The following is a 19,321-nucleotide window of genomic DNA, read 5'->3' as shown; positions in this document are numbered from 1 at the left end:
ACTGGCTTATTAAGGTTAGAAAGGGAACAAGCAAATACTGTATTATGAGAAGGTGATGATGGAGGGAATGTGATGATAGAGAAGACTCCATCCATCTTCAGTTAGAGATAAAACAAAAAGAAAGAGGAGAGAATAGAGAACCAGGATCTCAATGAGCCTTATGACATCTAAAATATCTCCAAAAGTATTACTGACTTGATATATTCGGGGTAAGAAGCAAGCAGAGGATCCACTGGTCTGAAAAACCTCATTATTAAAAAACTTGAGTGTGGCAGTGCCATTTTGGGTTTGGGTTCATGACACCCTCCAACTAATTCTATGTTTTTAATGTGCAGGGCACGGTAGGACCCAGACAGAGAAGAAGGTACTTTATCTTCAAGGAAGTAAAAGGAAAGACAGGTAAGAAATGGGAGGCAGCCGATGTGTTTTTAATTGGGAGTCACGAGTGAGGGTTTAGTAGGAGGGTCAATCCAGTTCAATATTGATTCAGTTCTTGATCTGGCAGAGAACCTCCCTATGGATTAGGTTGGCATACTTAATACAGGGACTTTCCATTCTATAAATGGAATTTAGTTGACAATAATGACCCAATAAACCAATAAATGTAGGCAAATATTTGATGGGAGCACATACCTAACAAAATTTGTACTAGGTCTGACATTTGTTTTAACAATGGGCCAATCGGAAGCCAAAAGATAGCAAGTGAAAGAAACAGAAAGAAAGAGAAGAGGTCCTGTTTTTAAATGCATGACGAGGTAACTATACCCTTTACATAATTACTAATTGCCAAGATATTGAAATGATTTTACTTGACAAGCAGAGGAGTGGAGAGTGAACTTCTATACAATTTAAGAGGAGAGGGGTAGATTTTTTCCAATTAATTTTGACCCTGACTCAGCTTCATAACAGTTAAATAATTTAAGAATGTGAAGCAGATCAGATGGAACATTACTAAGTAAAAGTAAGATGTTGTCAGCATATAATGAGGCTTTTTTGAGTCACCATATACTTAAATAGGAGAAGAGGAATAGAAGTGGGGATGGTGGTGAGCCTTATCAGGTTCCTCTCACTGCATGATTTTGTGTGTCTGTTTCTGTACGGTCATTGACATTTTAAAGCTTGTAGTTTTTATGATCCTGCATGTTGCTACACATGTGATGTGTGTGTTTTGCAGTCATGTGATCCTCAACATCATGACGGCCTTGATACATAAGATGGTGATGCACATCTCACATCATCTAAAACATGTAAGAGACTAGAAAACAATCATACTTTTATTTCGTCACATCCTTGGATTTCAGGATTTTACCTAAAACTCTTGCTTTGGTGAATGATCTAATGACTTCATTTGCAAATGACGATGGCCATTCTGTGTTTTTGCCTGTATACGTAGAAAGACTTCTTTTATTTTCCAGTAATCACTAATAAAACTGTTGGATGAGATACTCATTAATGTTCTAACCAAAGCAGGGACCAATTATGGACCGGGGCCTAATCCATTGTTCAAATGCAAGGCAATCGTGCACCTGCCCTTTGCTGGTCATTCTCTTCTTTTGCTGGTTTACAGAACCTCATATCTAATGGAATTATGTTGTGACTACTAACTCGCAGAGGATTTCCATCTCTCATGTCTGAATTGTCCTGTGTATACAGCAGAAAATGACAAAAGGGGGGCTAGCTATCTGTTTGGCTGGCTAAAACAGTGAATTAGAATTTAATCATTTGTTGTATGTAAACCTTCACATGTTTTTATATTCTGTTATTCTCTGGGTTTGGTCTATTCATCCCATTCTTATTACAAATGTATTCATCCATCCATCCATCCATTTTCCAACCCGCTGAATCCGAACACAGGGTCACGGGGGTCTGCTGGAGCCAATCCCAGCCAACACAGGGCACAAGGCAGGAATCAATCCCGGGCAGGGTGCCAACCCACCGCAGGACACACACACAAACACACCCACACACCAAGCACACACTAGGGCCAATTTAGAATCGCCAATCCACCTAACATGCATGTCTTTGGACTGTGGGAGGAAACCGGAGCGCCCGGAGGAAACCCACGCAGACACGGGGAGAACATGCAAACTCCACGCAGGGAGGACCTGGGAAGTGAACCCGGGTCTCCTAACTGCGAGGCAGCACCGCTACCACTGCGCCACCGTGCCGCCCCAAATGTATTCATCTAAGTTGTATTCAAGCAGACATTTATTATTGTTTCAATGTATTAATCTTTAAAGTCAAAGAAGTGTCTAGTAAAGGACTATATTATACTTTCCCTATGACAGGCACTTTGCCAATACTGATGAAGTAACTGGTACTTTTTCATTGAGTTGTAACGGTAAAACAGGAAATGCTATAAATCCATCTAATCACCCATTTCCTAAATTTCATTTTTGATGTGGGGTCACAGAGAGCCACAAAATATCCTGCCAGGGTACATGCCAGTCCATCACGTCACACTGTGCCAGTTAGTTTGTGCACCTTCTCGAAATGTAAAATGGAACCTTAGTATCCAAGGAAAACCCAAACAAACACAAGAAGAATGTGCAAATGCCATACAAGTTGTTCTCATGTAAGTAGGTAAATCTGGGCTCTGGGAGCTGTGAGGTAGCAATATTAACCATTGTGTCTACATGGTGATGAAGCAGCAGATATGGAAGCCTATAATTGACCTTTTTCAGATGTAATATATATATATATACATGAACAGTATTAGATAGTTAGAAAGATGTGAAAGGCATTTGTGATATGAGGGGGTCTATGTAACATCCTTCAACACCCAGAAATGACACCAAAGAAGCAGAAATGTCAGGTATATGGCATCTTTATTAAAAGTAAAAAAGTCAAAGGAGTAATAGTTATTTGGAGAACTCAAAACCGAAGAAAACAGAAAGCTCTTCTACCTCCCTGAATGTGATTAAAGTTTGGAACCTGTGTCTACTTTGAGGGGTGGCTCAGCCACTTGCCCACAACAATTTATCAAAGTCACCTGTACTCTTGTGTCTTTTGTTGCCCCTAAGTGAACAGACCTTCTAGGCTAGCCAACAGCCTGGTCTATTAGAAGAACAGCATGGTCCCAAACATTTCCTTCTGGGGCTGTTGGCCCTCTAATAGCCAGAAAGTGTTACAGCCTGTGGCTTTTCCTTTTTTTTCTTATTCTCTGTGCAATGAGATGGCCTGATGCCCCTAGCATGGGCTGCTGGGTTGCATGTCCTCTGGCATCCTGAGGAAGCCTTGCACACTTTACCCAAGACTGCAGCTCTCCACTCTCTGGTTGGTGCCCCTGCCTAATTACCTTCTGGGACACACGGTATTCATAATTGGCACACTAGCCCCATGCCAGCCTGTGCGTTTTCACAGTGGTATGTGCTGGTTGTTAGGAAATAACTGTCATGATCTGAGGTGTGTTTTATTTTCTAGTCATTCATTGACCTTTAAAAACAAACCAAGGCTTCATTTGGGAAAATGGGTTAATTTAATTTTGTTTAGATACCTTTTTAATAAGGTTTAAAAGAAAAACACATTTTCCAGCAGTACATTCTGTTTGGTCCACTCACCTAACAGTTCAACTGGAAGTGTGCAGGGCATAACATCACCTGCTCAGGAGTATAAAGGGCACTTCCTAGCTTGTCCGAGTTTGTGGATACAACAAAGAAAGGACTAGCATTCCCATTAGTGTTTTCATCTGATTTTGGACAACAAAACTTTCATCTTATGTTTTTGCTCTGGTTATATTAAATCATTTTGCTTTTTGACTCTTCCACTGAATTTTTTGATTTACAATTTTCGTTTGACATCCTGGGCTTGTTTATTATAGTTTTGTATTCCCAGAATTCTTTCTTCTTTGCCTGTTAATACAACCCCAATCTGTCTTCAGATTCCATTCTTATTTAAAAACTGCTGCCACATAACGGAGCTAGTATAATGGCTCAGATGTATTTTCTTCTTTTAAAATATTTTTTATTATTCTTTACATATTATTTTGCTATTGAATTATTTTTCACTGTATTTTGTTTAATAATTATGGTATTATATTGTATGAAATATTATTATATTATTTTTATTATTTCAATCATGTATATTTTTCTTGTTCTCGCTGAGTCTATAGGGTGGGAGTGCCTAATACTTCAACCAGGCCTATATAAACCTAAAAAGGCCTCAGTATTGACTCTGTGGCATTATTAAAGACTATTTTTGTTTGCCTCTATCTTGGATTTTTGAAATTGAATTCCTGTGAGTGCTCTTTTCAAAGTCTTTTTCTAGGTCTCATTGGAGCTTTGAAGGCTAATTTTGGAGATGAAGGCTCTGGTTTTAGTTTTATGAGCCAAGAAGATCATAAAACTGGACCTTTCCTTATGCTACTATGTGTGCATGTGTGTTTGTTTTTCTCCTGCTCTCCTACGCAGTGGTGTGCTGGGGAGGTAGCATTAAGAAGAAGGATGCCTCACGCCTGGACAAACTGGTGAGGAAGGCAGGCTCTATTGTTGGCATAGAGCTGGATGGTTTGACATCCGTAGCAGAGCAACGGGCACTCAGCAGGCTCCTATCAATTATGAAAAATCCACTACATCCATTAAACAGTGTCATCTCCAGACAGAGGAGCAGTTTCAGCGACAGACTGCTGTCACTGTCCTGCTCCACTGACAGACTGAGAAGATCATTCCTCCCCCAAACTATGCGTCTCTTCAATTCCACCAGAGGGGGTAAACGTTGAACATTATTCAAGTTATTGTCTGTTTTTTACCTGCATTTTTTATTACTCTTTAATTTAATATTTTTTGCTGCTGGAGTATGTGAATTTCCCCTTGGGATTAATAAAGTATCTATCTATCTATCTAGAGGCTGTCTGGAAGACTCTAGCTTATCCTGCAACATCCTGGTTGTGTTCCCAGCCCCAGCAACACTGCCAGATAGATAGATAGATAGATAGATAGATAGATAGATAGATAGATAGATAGATAGATAGATAGATAGATAGATAGATAGATAGATAGATAGATAGATAGATAGATAGATAGATAGATAGATAGATAGATAGATAGATAGATAGATATTTACCATTATCTTGGCCTTTAGGCTTCTTAACCGAAGAAAACAGCTCCATCAGTATCCTTGACTTTGTTAAATATGGACAATGCAGTTCCCAGAAACTTCCCATGCACTCAAGGACAATGTCTACAAAGCAAGAGAATATCGAATGAATTAGGATTTCAGTGAGATGCCGCATATATTACCTTTCAAGGTGTGGAAGACATCACAGAGAGCTTAAAGTTGTTAAGCAGGCCTGTGGGATCAAATACGGACAGTATCTTGCTTCAAGTGTCTGTTGTGCTCCAAAGGTAGGAAACAGTCTAGGTACATTTGACTTCCAGTACTGTACTTGTGTGGTTCAAGTTTTGTTGGTGATCTGTTTACACAGTAAACATAATTTTTCATGAGCCTTTAGGAAACTGTTTTACTAGTCTGTGAATTGACCTTGCTTACCTAAACAATTTTAATCTAGTCCTGTATTAACCTCTAACTCACATCTAACGTAATCCAGAGCTGTAGAAAGACGCAATTCTCCATCACATGCTTCTGCCTATATAACCTGGACACTCAACAGAAAGTGAACAAAGACTAAGCTTCTTTCCCAAAGTTTAATAAATAGAGATTCTGCAGCATATCCTGACAGAAACAGGAGGAGGGCATCCTAATAAAAACATGCAGACACGGTGCAGGAGAATATAGTACTGTATTTTTTTATGACAAAGACTACCATGTTAACAGGAGTTGTCAGGAAACACCACAGATGAAGCTCCCTAACCCCTATAGGCAACTGAGTGCATGGTTACTTGATACGTGAAAGCTTGCACTGGATGCTGTTCAAAAGTACTCTGACTGGTAGGTAAAACAGGCAGTCTTTGTCGAACAGAGATAACAGTTTCTAATATAATTGGGGCCTATGGTAACCAATTCCAGCAAACAAATAAAAATCTCTCATTATTTGTGTTGCATAATCTATATGTCAAGTCATCTCGCTGAATGCTCACAACTAGAGATGATCAACAAAATTCACCAAAGTATTTTTTGCAGTGAATTTGCTGGGTTTGCAGAATTTTCGTCTTGAAAATATACCATGTGCCTGTCTTGTTTTTTCCCAGTGCCCCATGATGCTTTGTGAGATCAGTGTGACATCAAAGACATGTAGCAGCCAGTGTTGGCTGTGCTTGTAACTACCCAATTTGCACTACCTGCACAATTTGTGTCACGCATGCACAGAACTTTCACACATGCATACTGTAAGCGTACTCCACTGCAGCTTTTACTGTGCTGTCCAGTCTGCTTGACACATGAATGATCTACATGATATACATGCAGGCAAGATGTCACTGAACGATTGGTTCTCCAGACTTGCATTTAGCTTACCATAGTGAGAATTATGAAAATACTTCACTGTTAAGCATAGATCAATTATAGATTTTGTCTTCACTGCTTGATTAAGTATGTCATTGTCCTCGATACATAGCACAGATCAGGTAGCGACAGGGACAGCACCCTGAGTATATAATGCTGATTCCTTGCATCACAGGCTCTCTAGGTGTTAGTCACAGGTTTAGGAGCTCAGAAGACACAGACAGAGATAAAGGACTCAGAGCTTTGTTGGACTCAGGGAGGCACACTTACATAGTGGTTAACACTGCTACCCCACAGCTCAGGTTAAGTTTTCAGTGACAATAATCAGTCCAGCATAATCAGCGACCACTTCCATAGCCTTATAAGACCATTGCACCATAATAATTCACTCAAAATAGTTCAGTTGCTCGTTCCTCACTGACTTCAATGTATTTAGCTAAGTTCACAGAAAATCCAAAAATCATCGAGAACAGGTTTCACTCATAACTACTCACAATGCCCCAAACACATGTATTTTCAGTAAAATATTGTTAAATAAACTGCTTCTGGAAAACGTTCCCATGAACAAAATTGAAAAATGTTCAGACGCACCCAAACATTTAAATTCAAGACCTGCCTCCCTGGCTCATTTCTTGGTCAGGAGTTCAGCCCAGTAACAGCTTATTCATTTGTTAACATTATATTTCAGCTGATATGAACCAAAAGTGTGTGCAGAGAGACAAGTAATGCTAAAGTTTAAAAATGAAAGAAAAGCAAGTGAAAACATTATCAGGAAGAGAATATGCCTCTTACTTGTGCACATCTGAGAGGCTTCAGAACAAGCAGAAAAACAATTTACTACTGCAGTTTCATGGAGTAGCACTGAATACAGTGGATTCCTCTTAATTGGGACACATTAGAACTAGGACATTTTGTCCCAATTAAGCGGCTGCCCCAATTAAGTGAATTCCACATAAAATTAAACAATAAACAATTTTCTTTCAATATTTTAATAAAATTATTGAACCCAAATATAAATTATAAGAAAATAATATAAGCTGTGAAGAAAAAATAATAATAAATTCTAAAGTAAAATAATTAAGTATGTACATACAATTTAATGCTGCAAAAATGCATCAAGTGTAGTCTGTCTTCTGTTTTTGTAAGTTTGTACTTTGTCCTTTGCAGTTCGTCTTTTCTGTAATGTCCATTCCTCACGCAGTTGATTTTCTTGTTGTAAGAGACGCACTATGGTATATTTTGGTAAACCAGTTATCTCAGTGAGCCTACGATGGCTTGTATTAAATGGCTGGCTTCTAATTTTATCCAACAAAGCAATTTTACTTGAAAGTGTAAAATAATTTCTTGGCATCTTGGCAAGGGTTATAATTTTATAAAAAAAATTGACAAAAAAAAGTTTACTTATACGTTATACGTACACATGAGGTGGTGTAGGGGTAACTGAATACGGTTCGGTAGTGGTGACGGTAGACTATTAAGCAGACATGTGCTACTCCACTCTAAGATTGTACTATCTAAACTTACCAGTGCTTCTTCGACGGGCGACGATAGATGACTGACTTACAGCACACGTCTGCTACTGTCCCAATTAAGCGTTTGAATTATGTATTAGTTTATTATTTTGGTTTTCATTCCTTGAGATTTGGCCCAAATAAGCGGCTGCCCCAATTAACCGGTGGCCCAATTAAGCAGAATCGACTGTAATCCTTAGATACTTCAGTTGTGGCTGACCGGGTAAGAGTCGAACCTTAATGATAATGATAAACTTACCTACGTTTTTGTTTAATTTGAATAGAATGTAGGTTTCACATTGATAATGGAAAATTTTGTTTACCCCCTATAGCTAACAAATTAATGGAATGACCTTAATGTTCTGCTATATATCTGTATTTAGACAACAGAATAGCCTCAGATTGAACTCAGACAGCCAGAAAGAAACACAAACTGTTAGACAGAAAGGCATTAAGGGCATAGAGTTTTTCTGACCGTATGTATGTATGTATGTTAACCGTAGGTCCTGGTGTATGTGATAACATATAGAAACTCTAAGAAAAGTATCTAGATCCTTAAGCCTGAACACATTATCATAGATAGGAACTTTTCTTTTTTGTGTGTATTATCAGCTTCCTTCTTTATCTTTTGAGTGAATTTTCTTTGAATTTCACTAAAACGTTTGAAGAAGAGGCACTTGGACGGTGGAGTTGTTTTTCGAAATGAGTTCAAACTGCTGAAATGCATTTTTGGTAGTTAAATTTTGAACTATTTGGAAACCCTCGACAAACACCACCACACAGAGCTATGAACATAAATGCAACAATGGAGGGCAGGTCTTTAATTCAAATACTCATTCACATCCAAGTGTGTTCCATTTTCACTTAAAATATGGAATTTTTAACAGTTTAAAAAAATAAATAAATGTGTTTGGGACATTGTGAGCATACAACTGGATGACTTGATACATAGATTATGTAACATAAGTAACATGAGATGTTTTCATAGATATTTTTGATACTGTTTGCTGTTGCCCAATGTTGGTCACTGTAAGGCCTTATTACATCAGACTCTTTGTTATCTCTGCATGATTTTTTTAGCCGTCACTACACACTACATGGGGGAAATAACAAATTAAAAAATATATATCATTTTGGGCGGATTTTTGCTTTAAACTGAAATGTCAGCTAGAAAAGGGTTACTTACCTGGAGCCATGTTTTTGGCCACTTTTCTTGACTGAACATAAAATAGATCCTCAGGCCTTGGAAGGCCAGGCAGTCTTACACTAAAAGAGTGAAAAAGCATTGACATTAGACAAATATAATGAAATCAAATTTTAATCTTTTCTTTATAAGAAATCTGAACAAAATAAGAATGCACATGAATTCAAACTATTGAACCTGTGAAGACAGAAAACACATTTTTCCTTTGCAAATTAAATAAAAACAAAGTACTTGAGATAAGGGTGAGATAAGGTTTGTCAACATTTATAACTCACCTCCCCAGATCACAGCAAAGTAATGTGCACATCAAACTCCATACAGGAATCTGTATGCCCATATTTCATTTCTGAGATTCCATTAAATTAAGCAAATAACTTGTGTACACAAAAAGTTTAAACAAAGGTTAGCAACAAAGTACAGAAGGACTGATTAGAATCAAAGATAATGCTCCACCATTTCTGCATTCTCTAAAACAAGTATAGTCTCTCAGACTCAAAAGCAAGTCTATGTCTGCTCCTCTTGTGTTGCAAAACAGATATGACCATTGTTATTAGCAGACAGAAGTAGTGATAGTATCATCAAGTCATTGTATTACTGAGTTACTATCTGAAGAAAGAAGTGTTATAGCAGAGTTTGAGTTCTGCGGAAATACAGTATGTGTAGCATTTTCAATTTAATGTGCAGCACACAACATTCTGTGTGACATTTCTGTATTATCTAAAAGGCACACCATCTGCATTTCTTTTGTTAAAGTTACTACATACCAAGGACCATGAATCAATATTAAAATGTTTGTCCTTTCTGTTGCCTTTATTTGGACTCGGCAGCTCTGCTCAAATTATATTATTTTTGCAAAGTTTGTGCATCTCTCTGTGTTTCCTGCATTACACAGAGCAAAGTAGTTAAGTATTACAAGTCGAATACTCTTTTTTTTGTTGTTAAAAAGACATACTCTAGCACTTCTAGGTTACATTGTGTTGATTCGAACACTAACATAAACTTTTTAGCACAGCAGAGGGCACTTGGGTGGTGCTGTTGTCCATGCAACAAAGTGCTGTTGTACCTCTGAGCTCCAATGTGTTATTTTGGACTTTGAATGCGGTCAAAGCAGTGTGGCTGATACAAATGTTTATATACAGAATTAAGACTGCATAACAGTGAGGGTGACAGATAGGTGGGCAAAATAATAATATACATTATCTGTCATTCCAATAAGTGCAGCAAGTTATTAAAACAACATATATATATATATATATATATATATATATATATATATATATATATATATATATATATATATATATATATATATATATATATATATTTATGTGTATTATGGACGTTAGGGGTCGCTGTTGCCCCTTGAACCCAACAGGCAGACACTCTGGACACAAGTTAAAAGCACCAAGAAGAATTAATTTAATTATTTCTTCTTTCCTGTGCTCCAAAGCACCTCCACCACAACAAACACAATCAATAAACACAATAATTCAATACTCTTCTTCTCCTCCACACCTCCCAGCAAGCTCTGTCACACTCTTCCTGACTCCGGCTCGCTTGCTGGGTCTCTACCAGTCCTTTATATAGTTCTTGACCCAGAAGTGCTTCTGTCCTTCCATCCACGTGACTCATCAGCACTTCTGGGTCATATGGAGAACTGTATTTTTCTTCAGCCTGGAAGTATGTATGTGCTTCCGTCCCCATGACTTTGGAGTACTTCCGGGCTATGTACACAGTAGGGACTCCCCAGTCTCCCTGCAGCATCTCCTGGTGGCACCCACGGTACCCAGCAGGGCTGTGATGCCAAACTTCAAGTCCCATAGTGCCCTGCGGGCATCTGGGGCACCACTGCAGTCCTGGGAAGCTGCCATCTATTGTCATGGGGGAGGCAGTGTCCCTGATAAGCTGCCCTCCCCAATCCTTCTGTTACTGGGGCATCCTGGCCGGGATAAACTGCTGGCCGTCCCTTACTGTATACATTCTCTAATCCAATTCAGGGCCACTGGGATTAAAGCCTATCCCAAAAACTGTGCGTGCAAAGCAGGAAATAACCCATACAAATAACTCTTACATTGGAGCCAATTTAGAGATAGTAAATAACATAACTTGCATGTTTTTGGGGTGTGGGGAAAAAAAACATCACAAACCTCACTATGTCCCAATACAGCCCCTTTAAACAATTAAATAAATATAAATTGTTAAACCCAACCTTAACTTTGCAGATACTGGTCGATCCTTTCTTGGAGTTGATGGAACAGTGGAAGGAATGGAATCAGACGATGAGATCTCATCATGAATATAAAAGGGTGAATCAACTAAAGGAAAGAATGTGACAAGTGTTTTAGAGGCATAAAAGAATGTTTTATTCGAGCAAAATTATAGTCTTTTAAGATGTTTGTACAGTACAATCTAAAATCATTACGAGGGTCTTGTCTGATCATTAACCAAGACATTATATAGATATAAAACTGTTTAGGCTTTGAATGATAAATTAGTAAAATCTCTGCTTATTTTTTTAAATAAATGTAGAAGAGATAAATGTAGTTAATTGTATAATTGATAATTCAACAAACCCACTGGAAAGCTGAATGTGGAACTATATTATCAAGCAAATATTTCTCTTTTTGCCTATTTTTATCATTGCTCACATCCTAGAATATATATAGCTCATAGAACTCTTAAGTTCAGGAAACTGGTCTGTGGTTTCTCTTTAAAGCATGTGAGATTCACATAAGACACACTAGGAAGAAAACATCAAGCAAAAAAAAAAAATCATCTTTAAACTCATTTGTCTCCCTCTGCAAAGAGTAGGTGGCCCACCCACTTACCACAAAACACAATCACCACCTAACATCCACACCCTGCCAGTGAACCTTTGCTCTACCCAACCTTCAATTGGAGGTCTTCAATGTCACATTACCATTCTCAGGAGAGGTGTCCATTTTGAGTTAAGGTTTGCCCATTGCTGGCTGTAGTTGCCTTTGCCTTTTCTTTTAAAGGCTCAAGACATATGGCCAGCTCTTTCCTATGTCTCCTTTAGTCTAGAAATACAGAGATTTCCTAAACCACCCTCCTAGGTAATAATAACATTTCTTTGAGTGAGAAAGAAAGAGAAACCTAACTGTATCTAAGCCACTCATACCACTGCCTGGATCGCTCATTTATATACACATATACATACACATACTAGTGTATATACAGTATGTGGTTGAAATTTCAGGTTGAAATTTAAACAATCAACATATACCTTAACGCTAATGTTTGCAATGCACCATCTATTGAAATGTATTTTGTATTTGTCATTCCAGCAGAAGGTGCATTATAAACATTTCAAATAATATAATGCATCATTACAATTGTTTGTGATTCACCACCGGTTGGAATGACAGAGACATAGCAACTTGGTGTGCACACAGATACACAGACATAAAGGCACTTATCCTTTTATTAAAGTGTGTAGATAGATAGATAGATAGATAGATAGATAGATAGATAGATAGATAGATAGATAGATAGATAGATAGATAGATAGATAGATAGATAGATAGATAGATAGATAGATAGATAGATAGATAGATAGTAGCACACTGTTGCTATAGGTAAATCAAATGGCCATCGGTACCAAGTGACTTGGTGTTAAATATATGTCGGAATGTCTATTTCAAGTGAAGCATATAGTTTTATGTGTTTATTTGTTTTTGATGTATTTTGTACAGGTGTTTGTATTGTCGAACACATCTTTTTCTTGTGTGTGTGTGCCACATGTGGCTGTATCATCTTTCACGCCACACGTGTGTTCTGGAAGTGGAACATTTTCAATGAGAGGTTAGCCATTAATTGCATTATACCTGAAATTATCGAAAAATTTAAGAAATATTTGTAAACATATTTGGAAATTGACTTTTAGGTTTTGACTTATGGGTTAAATTTCGACCACACATTTTTTTGTCTAACTGTAAACAAAAAAGTCTAAATCACTAAGGTTTGCTTTTTCAACTTTAGACATAAGTTTAAAATCACAGATGAATTGCTGTCTGCAGGGACTGCTGAAGGTACTCTGGTTAGCGAAATTTCATTTTATACCCTGGATCTGAGAAGATGACAAAATGTGAAAGCTTTTAGACAAGCCTCAGGCTCTAAGATGAAACATTATCAAGATGATAGAACCAGAATCTTGACAAATTGATTGAAAACTCAGTGGCACAGCTACATTGTTGTATTGTAGAGAATAATGAACAGCAGTCAAAAGTGGGCTTTAAGAGTCTACACACATTAAGGCAGTATCAATTGCTGATGTTAAAACTGCAGTATAAAATATGAAGTGAAAGCAAAGCCAGGAATAAAATAAGAAACTCTTCCCTAAAATATTTTAATTTTAAAGTAAGTTTTTCCATGGAGCCTTTTTTTTTTAAATATTAACTTTAAATTTAAGAAATTCTTCATAGCATAAGACCTTATTTTATAATGCCATCATGATGATGAGATGTGTCACACAATGTATATGTCATAACCCTGGTAATGCAAAGTGCGGAAAATGGTGAAGGCCTGTCAGAAACACAAAAAACAGCATCACCAGAAAAATGACAAAACATGTAAAAATAGTATATTAATATTAATTACTAACAATATCAATTGCAACTGTATATGAACACATCAAAAATATCCCTCACAATTCTTAGGTTAATGCAATTTAATTTTTGATGTACAACCTAATTAAATACTGTATATTTTGTTACATTCTAATGATAGATTGTTAGAGTGGGCTATCACCGTAATGGGTAGTGGTCATATAAAATGATATAATTCCGAATTCTTGCTTTAATCAAGGAGAGATTAAGACGTGACATGATTGAAGTTTGTATTCATCAAGAACACGGGGACACAGTTGGAAACTTGTTAAAGGTACATTTCGCACAAACGCTAGTTTTTTCTTTACACAGAGAATCATAGACACAAGAATAGGTTACCAAGTAGTGCGGTAGACGTTAGGGACTTTCAAAACTCAACCTACTATATTTTAGGTGAGATTAAGTGGCTAGGTGAATGAGATATTCTTGTGAAAATATTTCTAATGTTCTAGCTATATTTTATGCTCCTGAGATTTCATAATCTTGTACAGATCTACTGCAATGATCATTAAAGATGTATTAAATACAATATTTGCAGTAGGAATAGTGGAAACTCAGCTGCTATTTTTGAGGATATCTATCTGAAGAAGTAATAGATAAAACTGGAAATTAGGATATGGTCAGAAGTCTTGGATGACGTTACTGATTCTTCATTTAAAATAAGCTACTGGATATATAAAAAGGAAAACTGAAAGGAACGGTCAGAAATTGAGCTGTAACATAAACACAAGAAAAGATCATAAACAGTTGGGGCATCACATGTGACAAATGTTCAATGGACAAAACAACAAACATGCAAAACAACGGGAACATCTACTCAGATGTGAAAGGATTTGACTGATGACTGATGAAAGATGAAAGTGGAGAAGGTTATAAGGTAGGGCAAGACAGAAGAGGTGGGTTCAGGATGCTGAAAAGTGGAAATGATGTCCATGATCTATGTCCATCAATCTTCCACTCTGCAGAGAAAGGACGAGGACAGGCATTTAGAGACAGTGCCAAGCTATAACTTGGAGACAAATTACCATCATATGGGCCCAAAAGTTATCCCCCAAGTGTGTGTGTGACACAGGCCAAATAAAAATGAATTCTTCCATTTTATGCAATAGCCATATTTGTTTCCCTTCATTTTGTGTGATGTAGCTGTAGCTCAGATGTTAAAGATGACATCATAGTACTAGTTTTGAGATTTTTCATTATAAAACAAACTTGGTTTCCAGCTGTTTTTAAAATGTATGTTTAGAATGAGCAGTACCAAATCTACAATCACAACATCTAATATTCCTATTGTACTGATATCATTACTAAACCAAAGACTTTAACTTATCTTCCACAACATTCTTCTATTGCTCAAATTGTTATGATTGACATGTGTCACACACGTGCGCCTGGGAGTCAACCAAAGGGACCAGGAAACGACAATTCCACGCCAGGCCAGGGGGTGGTGGGGTGCACTGAACCTCTCTATTTTCTCTCTGCAGACCAAACACAAGAAATCCTTCCTGCCCCGGCCCCGAGGACGTCACTTCCTGTCCCGGCACCAAGAATGTCACTAATGGGTGGCTGCCCCAAACCTTCGTTGTGTGTCCGGCTGTTTCTTTCACAAATGTCATTAAATATTTTATTCTGCAAGTAATAATCGATATATATATAAATTAAAAGCTGACTGACAGGCTGACACATCTACATGAACACTCTTATCTGTTTAGTTTAAAAGCTGAAATTTGGCAAAGTGGTACATCTAGGCCAGTAGAAATCTGCTAAGAAAGGACATTTCGATATATCAATATTTAGGGGTAAATCCCCCTACAATAAAAAAATTAAATAGCTCCAAATCTCAAAAGCAGTATGACTGGTTTGATTGAGATTTGCTGATGTTATAGAAAAATGAAAATTAGCAGACATGTGTTTTCTTTTGTTTCTCAGTATTTTTGAGTAATAAAGCTGTAGCAAGTGGAGTATTCTTAGGCAGTTAGTCCTTTTTTGCTTCAGATGTGATCGCACAAAAAAATGGGGCATGCCATTTACGCAAATGAACATCACAAGCAGAACAGCTCTACTGTACAAGATGATGCTGTAATCATGCAGTGAAATGGGACTGCCAGCGCATGAAAAAAGGTAGCTATCCTGTGTAAGAAAAAGAGACAAGGTGGCAAGCTGCATAAAAATGAGATGTGAAGTGGTTGAAGAAAAGTTTGGTGAAACTCAAAGAAGACATGGCTAGCAAATGGCCTCCTTGAGTAGATGCAGTACTCCCTATTTAGTCGTCTTCTTCTAACTCTTTGCAGTAAATTACATACAAATTCAAGTTGGACTTGATTATCGAGTGTGTTTATATACATATGCTTCAAACAACAGGATGGGGGTTAATAGGCCCTTGTTGGTGACATATATGCAATATTGCAGAGAACTAAGGAGCCCCCTTAGAGGTCAGACCATGTTATGCTGCTACATCATGTTACTTCTGCAAAGCAGAAACAGGGAACTACTGATACAGCATATCGGCAAACTTCAAGCCCTACGTACAACACAAGACAGAAACAGCAGCATACCTTGATCAGATTAAATGCTTCCACATCTCACTAAAAGAGTCCCACATGGACAGAACACAGAGGAGGAGGACATAATATGTACAGTTAGGTCCATAAATATTTGGACAGAGACAACTTTTTTCTAGTTTTGGTCCTGTACATTACCACAATGAATTTTAAATGAAACAACTCAGATGCAGTTGAAGTGCAGACTTTCAGCTTTAATTCAGTGGGGTGAACAAAACGATTGCATAAAAATGTGAGACAACTAAAGCATTTTTTAACACAATCCCTTCATTTCAGGGGCTCAAAAGTAATTGGACAATTGACTCAAAGGCTATTTCATGGGCAGGTGTGGGCAAGTCCGTCGTTATGTCATTATTAATTAAGCAGATAAAAGGCCTGGAGTTGATTTGAGGTGTGGTGCTTGCATGTGGAAGATTTTGCTGTGAACAGACAACATGCGGTCAAAGGAGCTCTCCATGCAGGTGAAAGCAGCCATCCTTAAGCTGCGAAAACAGAAAAAACCCATCTGAGAAATTGCTACAATATTACGAGTGGCAAAATCTACAGTTTGGTACATCCTGAGAAAGAAAGCAAGCACTAGTGAACTCAGCAACACAAAAAGACCTGGACGTCCACGGAAGACAACAGTGGTGGATGATTGCAGAATCATTTCCATGGTGAAGAGAAACCCTTTCACAACAGCCAACCAAGTGACCAACACACTCCAGGGGGTAGGCGTATCGATATCCAAGTCTACCATAAAAAGAAGACTGCATGAAAGTAAATACAGAGGGTGCACTGCAAGGTGCAAGACACTCATAAGCCTCAAGAATAGAAAGGCTAGATTGGACTTTGCTAAAGAACATATAAAAAAGCCAGCACAGTTATGGAAAAACATTCTTTGGACAGATGAAACCAAGATCAACCTCTACCAGAATGATGGCAAGAAAAAAGTATGGAGAAGGCGTGGAACAGCTCATTATCCAAAGCATACCACATCATCTGTAAAACACGGTGGAGGCAGTGTGATGGCTTGGGCATGCATGGCTGCCAGTGGCACTGGGTCACTAGTGTTTATTGATGATGTGACACAGGACAGAAGCAGCCGAATGAATTCTGAGGTGTTCAGAGACATACTGTCTGCTCAAATCCAGCTAAATGCAGTCAAATTGATTGGGCGGCATTTCATGATACAGATGGACAATGACCCAAAACATACAGCCAAAGCAACCCAGGAGTTTATTAAAGCAAAGAAGTGGAAAATTCTTGAATGGCCAAGTCAGTCACCTGATCTTAACCCAATTGAGCATGCATTTCACTTATTGAAGACTAAACTTCAACAGAAAGGCCCACAAACAAACAGCAACTGAAAGCCGCTGCAGTAAAGGCCTTACAGAGCATTGAAAAGGAGGAAACCCAGCATCTGGTGATATCCATGAGTTCAAGACTTCAGGCTGTCATTGCCTGCAAAGGGTTTTCAACCAAGTATTAGAAATTAACATTTTATTTCTAGTTATTTAATTTGTCCAATTACTTTTGAGCCCCTGAAATGAAGGGATCGTGTTAAAAAAATGCTTTAGTTACCTCACATTTTTATGCAATCGTTTTGTTCACCCCATTGAATTAAAGCTGAAAGTCTGCACTTCAACTGCATCTGAGTTGTTTCATTTAAAATTCATTGTGGTAATGTACAGAACCAAAATTAGAAAAAAGTTGTCTCTGTCCAAATATTTATGGACCTAACTATATATAATTCACAATATTATTTCTTTTCAGCTGTTCTTACTTGTACATTGCTTAAAATGTTGAGTTCACTGTATGGGACACATAAATATGCAGCTTGTAAATGTCAATGCTCTATGTAATAAGTTAAAGGAAGCCACAATTCAGTGTTTATTGCTTTTGATCTAAACCCTCAAAAACTTTGCAACAATATAAGATTACAGATCAAAGCTTTACACTGAAATCTGACTGAAGCTACAACTTTTACAGAATGTGGTAGAGGGTGAAATTATTTATACGCAAAAATCTTTCCCTACTAATCATTACTTTGAATTTAAAAGAATGCAGTTTATTGTAAAATTGTGCTTTGCAGTGACCACCAATAAAAGCCAAGTCACTAGAAAAAGCAAGAATTGATCTATGGCAGAAATGTTTTAGTTATGTGCAACTGAATACAGAATATTCATGATTAAGGAGCTCCAGTGAACTAATAATATTAGCTTCTTAGATCAAATAAATAAGTAAATAAATATAGCACACAGAAAAGTTCTCAGTTACTTACATTGTACTTCTGATACGTTCATTTAACCTTGGCGCTATAACCGAGGCCTATTACTACTGTATACAAAATTTACTAGGTAAAGCTGGGTAATATAGCTACTTTTTTTTAGAAGTTCTCAATTTATATTTTTTATGTTTTTTGAACTTAATAGATTATTTTTGCAGAAAAATTTCATTGCTATTATGTATCTAAAGATTAATTTATTAATTTATTTTTGCTATTGCCCTTTACTGTGACACTATTTTGTTTATGTGTGCTGACATTTTGGAACTTCCATTGTTAAGATGTAGCTCCCAGTTGTTGTGGTGAGTAATCCCAGAAATCAAGCTTTGTAACATCACCAGCATGACTCTAGAAAACTAGAGAAAACTGTGTGTGTTCTTACAGCGAGTTCTGCTCATGAAATCTTTGACAATCCCTTCTTAGTGTTTAGGCTTTGGCAAGTAATTTTAACTTATTATTTTTCGACTCATTTCTTGCTATGACTTACAAATCATCTCCCAGTCTGTTTAAAAAATTCTTTCCTGCTCACTTTGTACTGGCAGAACAGAAGTGAACAGATACCACTTACTTTTGAACATAAAGGAGCGGACACTATCAGACACTGAATTTGTGTCAATGTTAGGCTTCATTGAGAAGAATTGTGATGTCTCTTGCTCTTGTTTGGAGTAGCACCTCCTTAATTTATAGGAAAACTGTCTATTTAAAATTTTGTGCCAATGTGTATGATTAAATAAGATACAAATTTATAAAATCAA

At 37.3% G+C, this 19,321-nt stretch overlaps 1 protein-coding gene across 1 annotated transcript in view; it reads right to left on the bottom strand.

Annotated features, from left to right (window-relative positions):
• LOC127526653 (uncharacterized) overlaps positions 1-19,321 on the bottom strand; it is a 61,627-nt gene that overhangs the window by 5,059 nt on the left and 37,247 nt on the right. The window contains exons 4-6 of the mRNA XM_051922596.1: positions 11,324-11,429; positions 9,097-9,176; positions 5,062-5,178 (exon numbers count right to left, since the gene is read on the bottom strand). Coding sequence (XP_051778556.1) covers positions 5,062-5,178; positions 9,097-9,176; positions 11,324-11,429 — 303 coding nt within the window. The remainder of the gene's footprint in view (positions 1-5,061; positions 5,179-9,096; positions 9,177-11,323; positions 11,430-19,321) is intronic.

The sequence above is a fragment of the Erpetoichthys calabaricus genome, chromosome 2, assembly GCF_900747795.2.
Source record: "Erpetoichthys calabaricus chromosome 2, fErpCal1.3, whole genome shotgun sequence".
NCBI classification, from domain to species: domain Eukaryota; kingdom Metazoa; phylum Chordata; class Cladistia; order Polypteriformes; family Polypteridae; genus Erpetoichthys; species Erpetoichthys calabaricus.
This window is presented reverse-complemented; position numbering and strand designations above follow the sequence as displayed.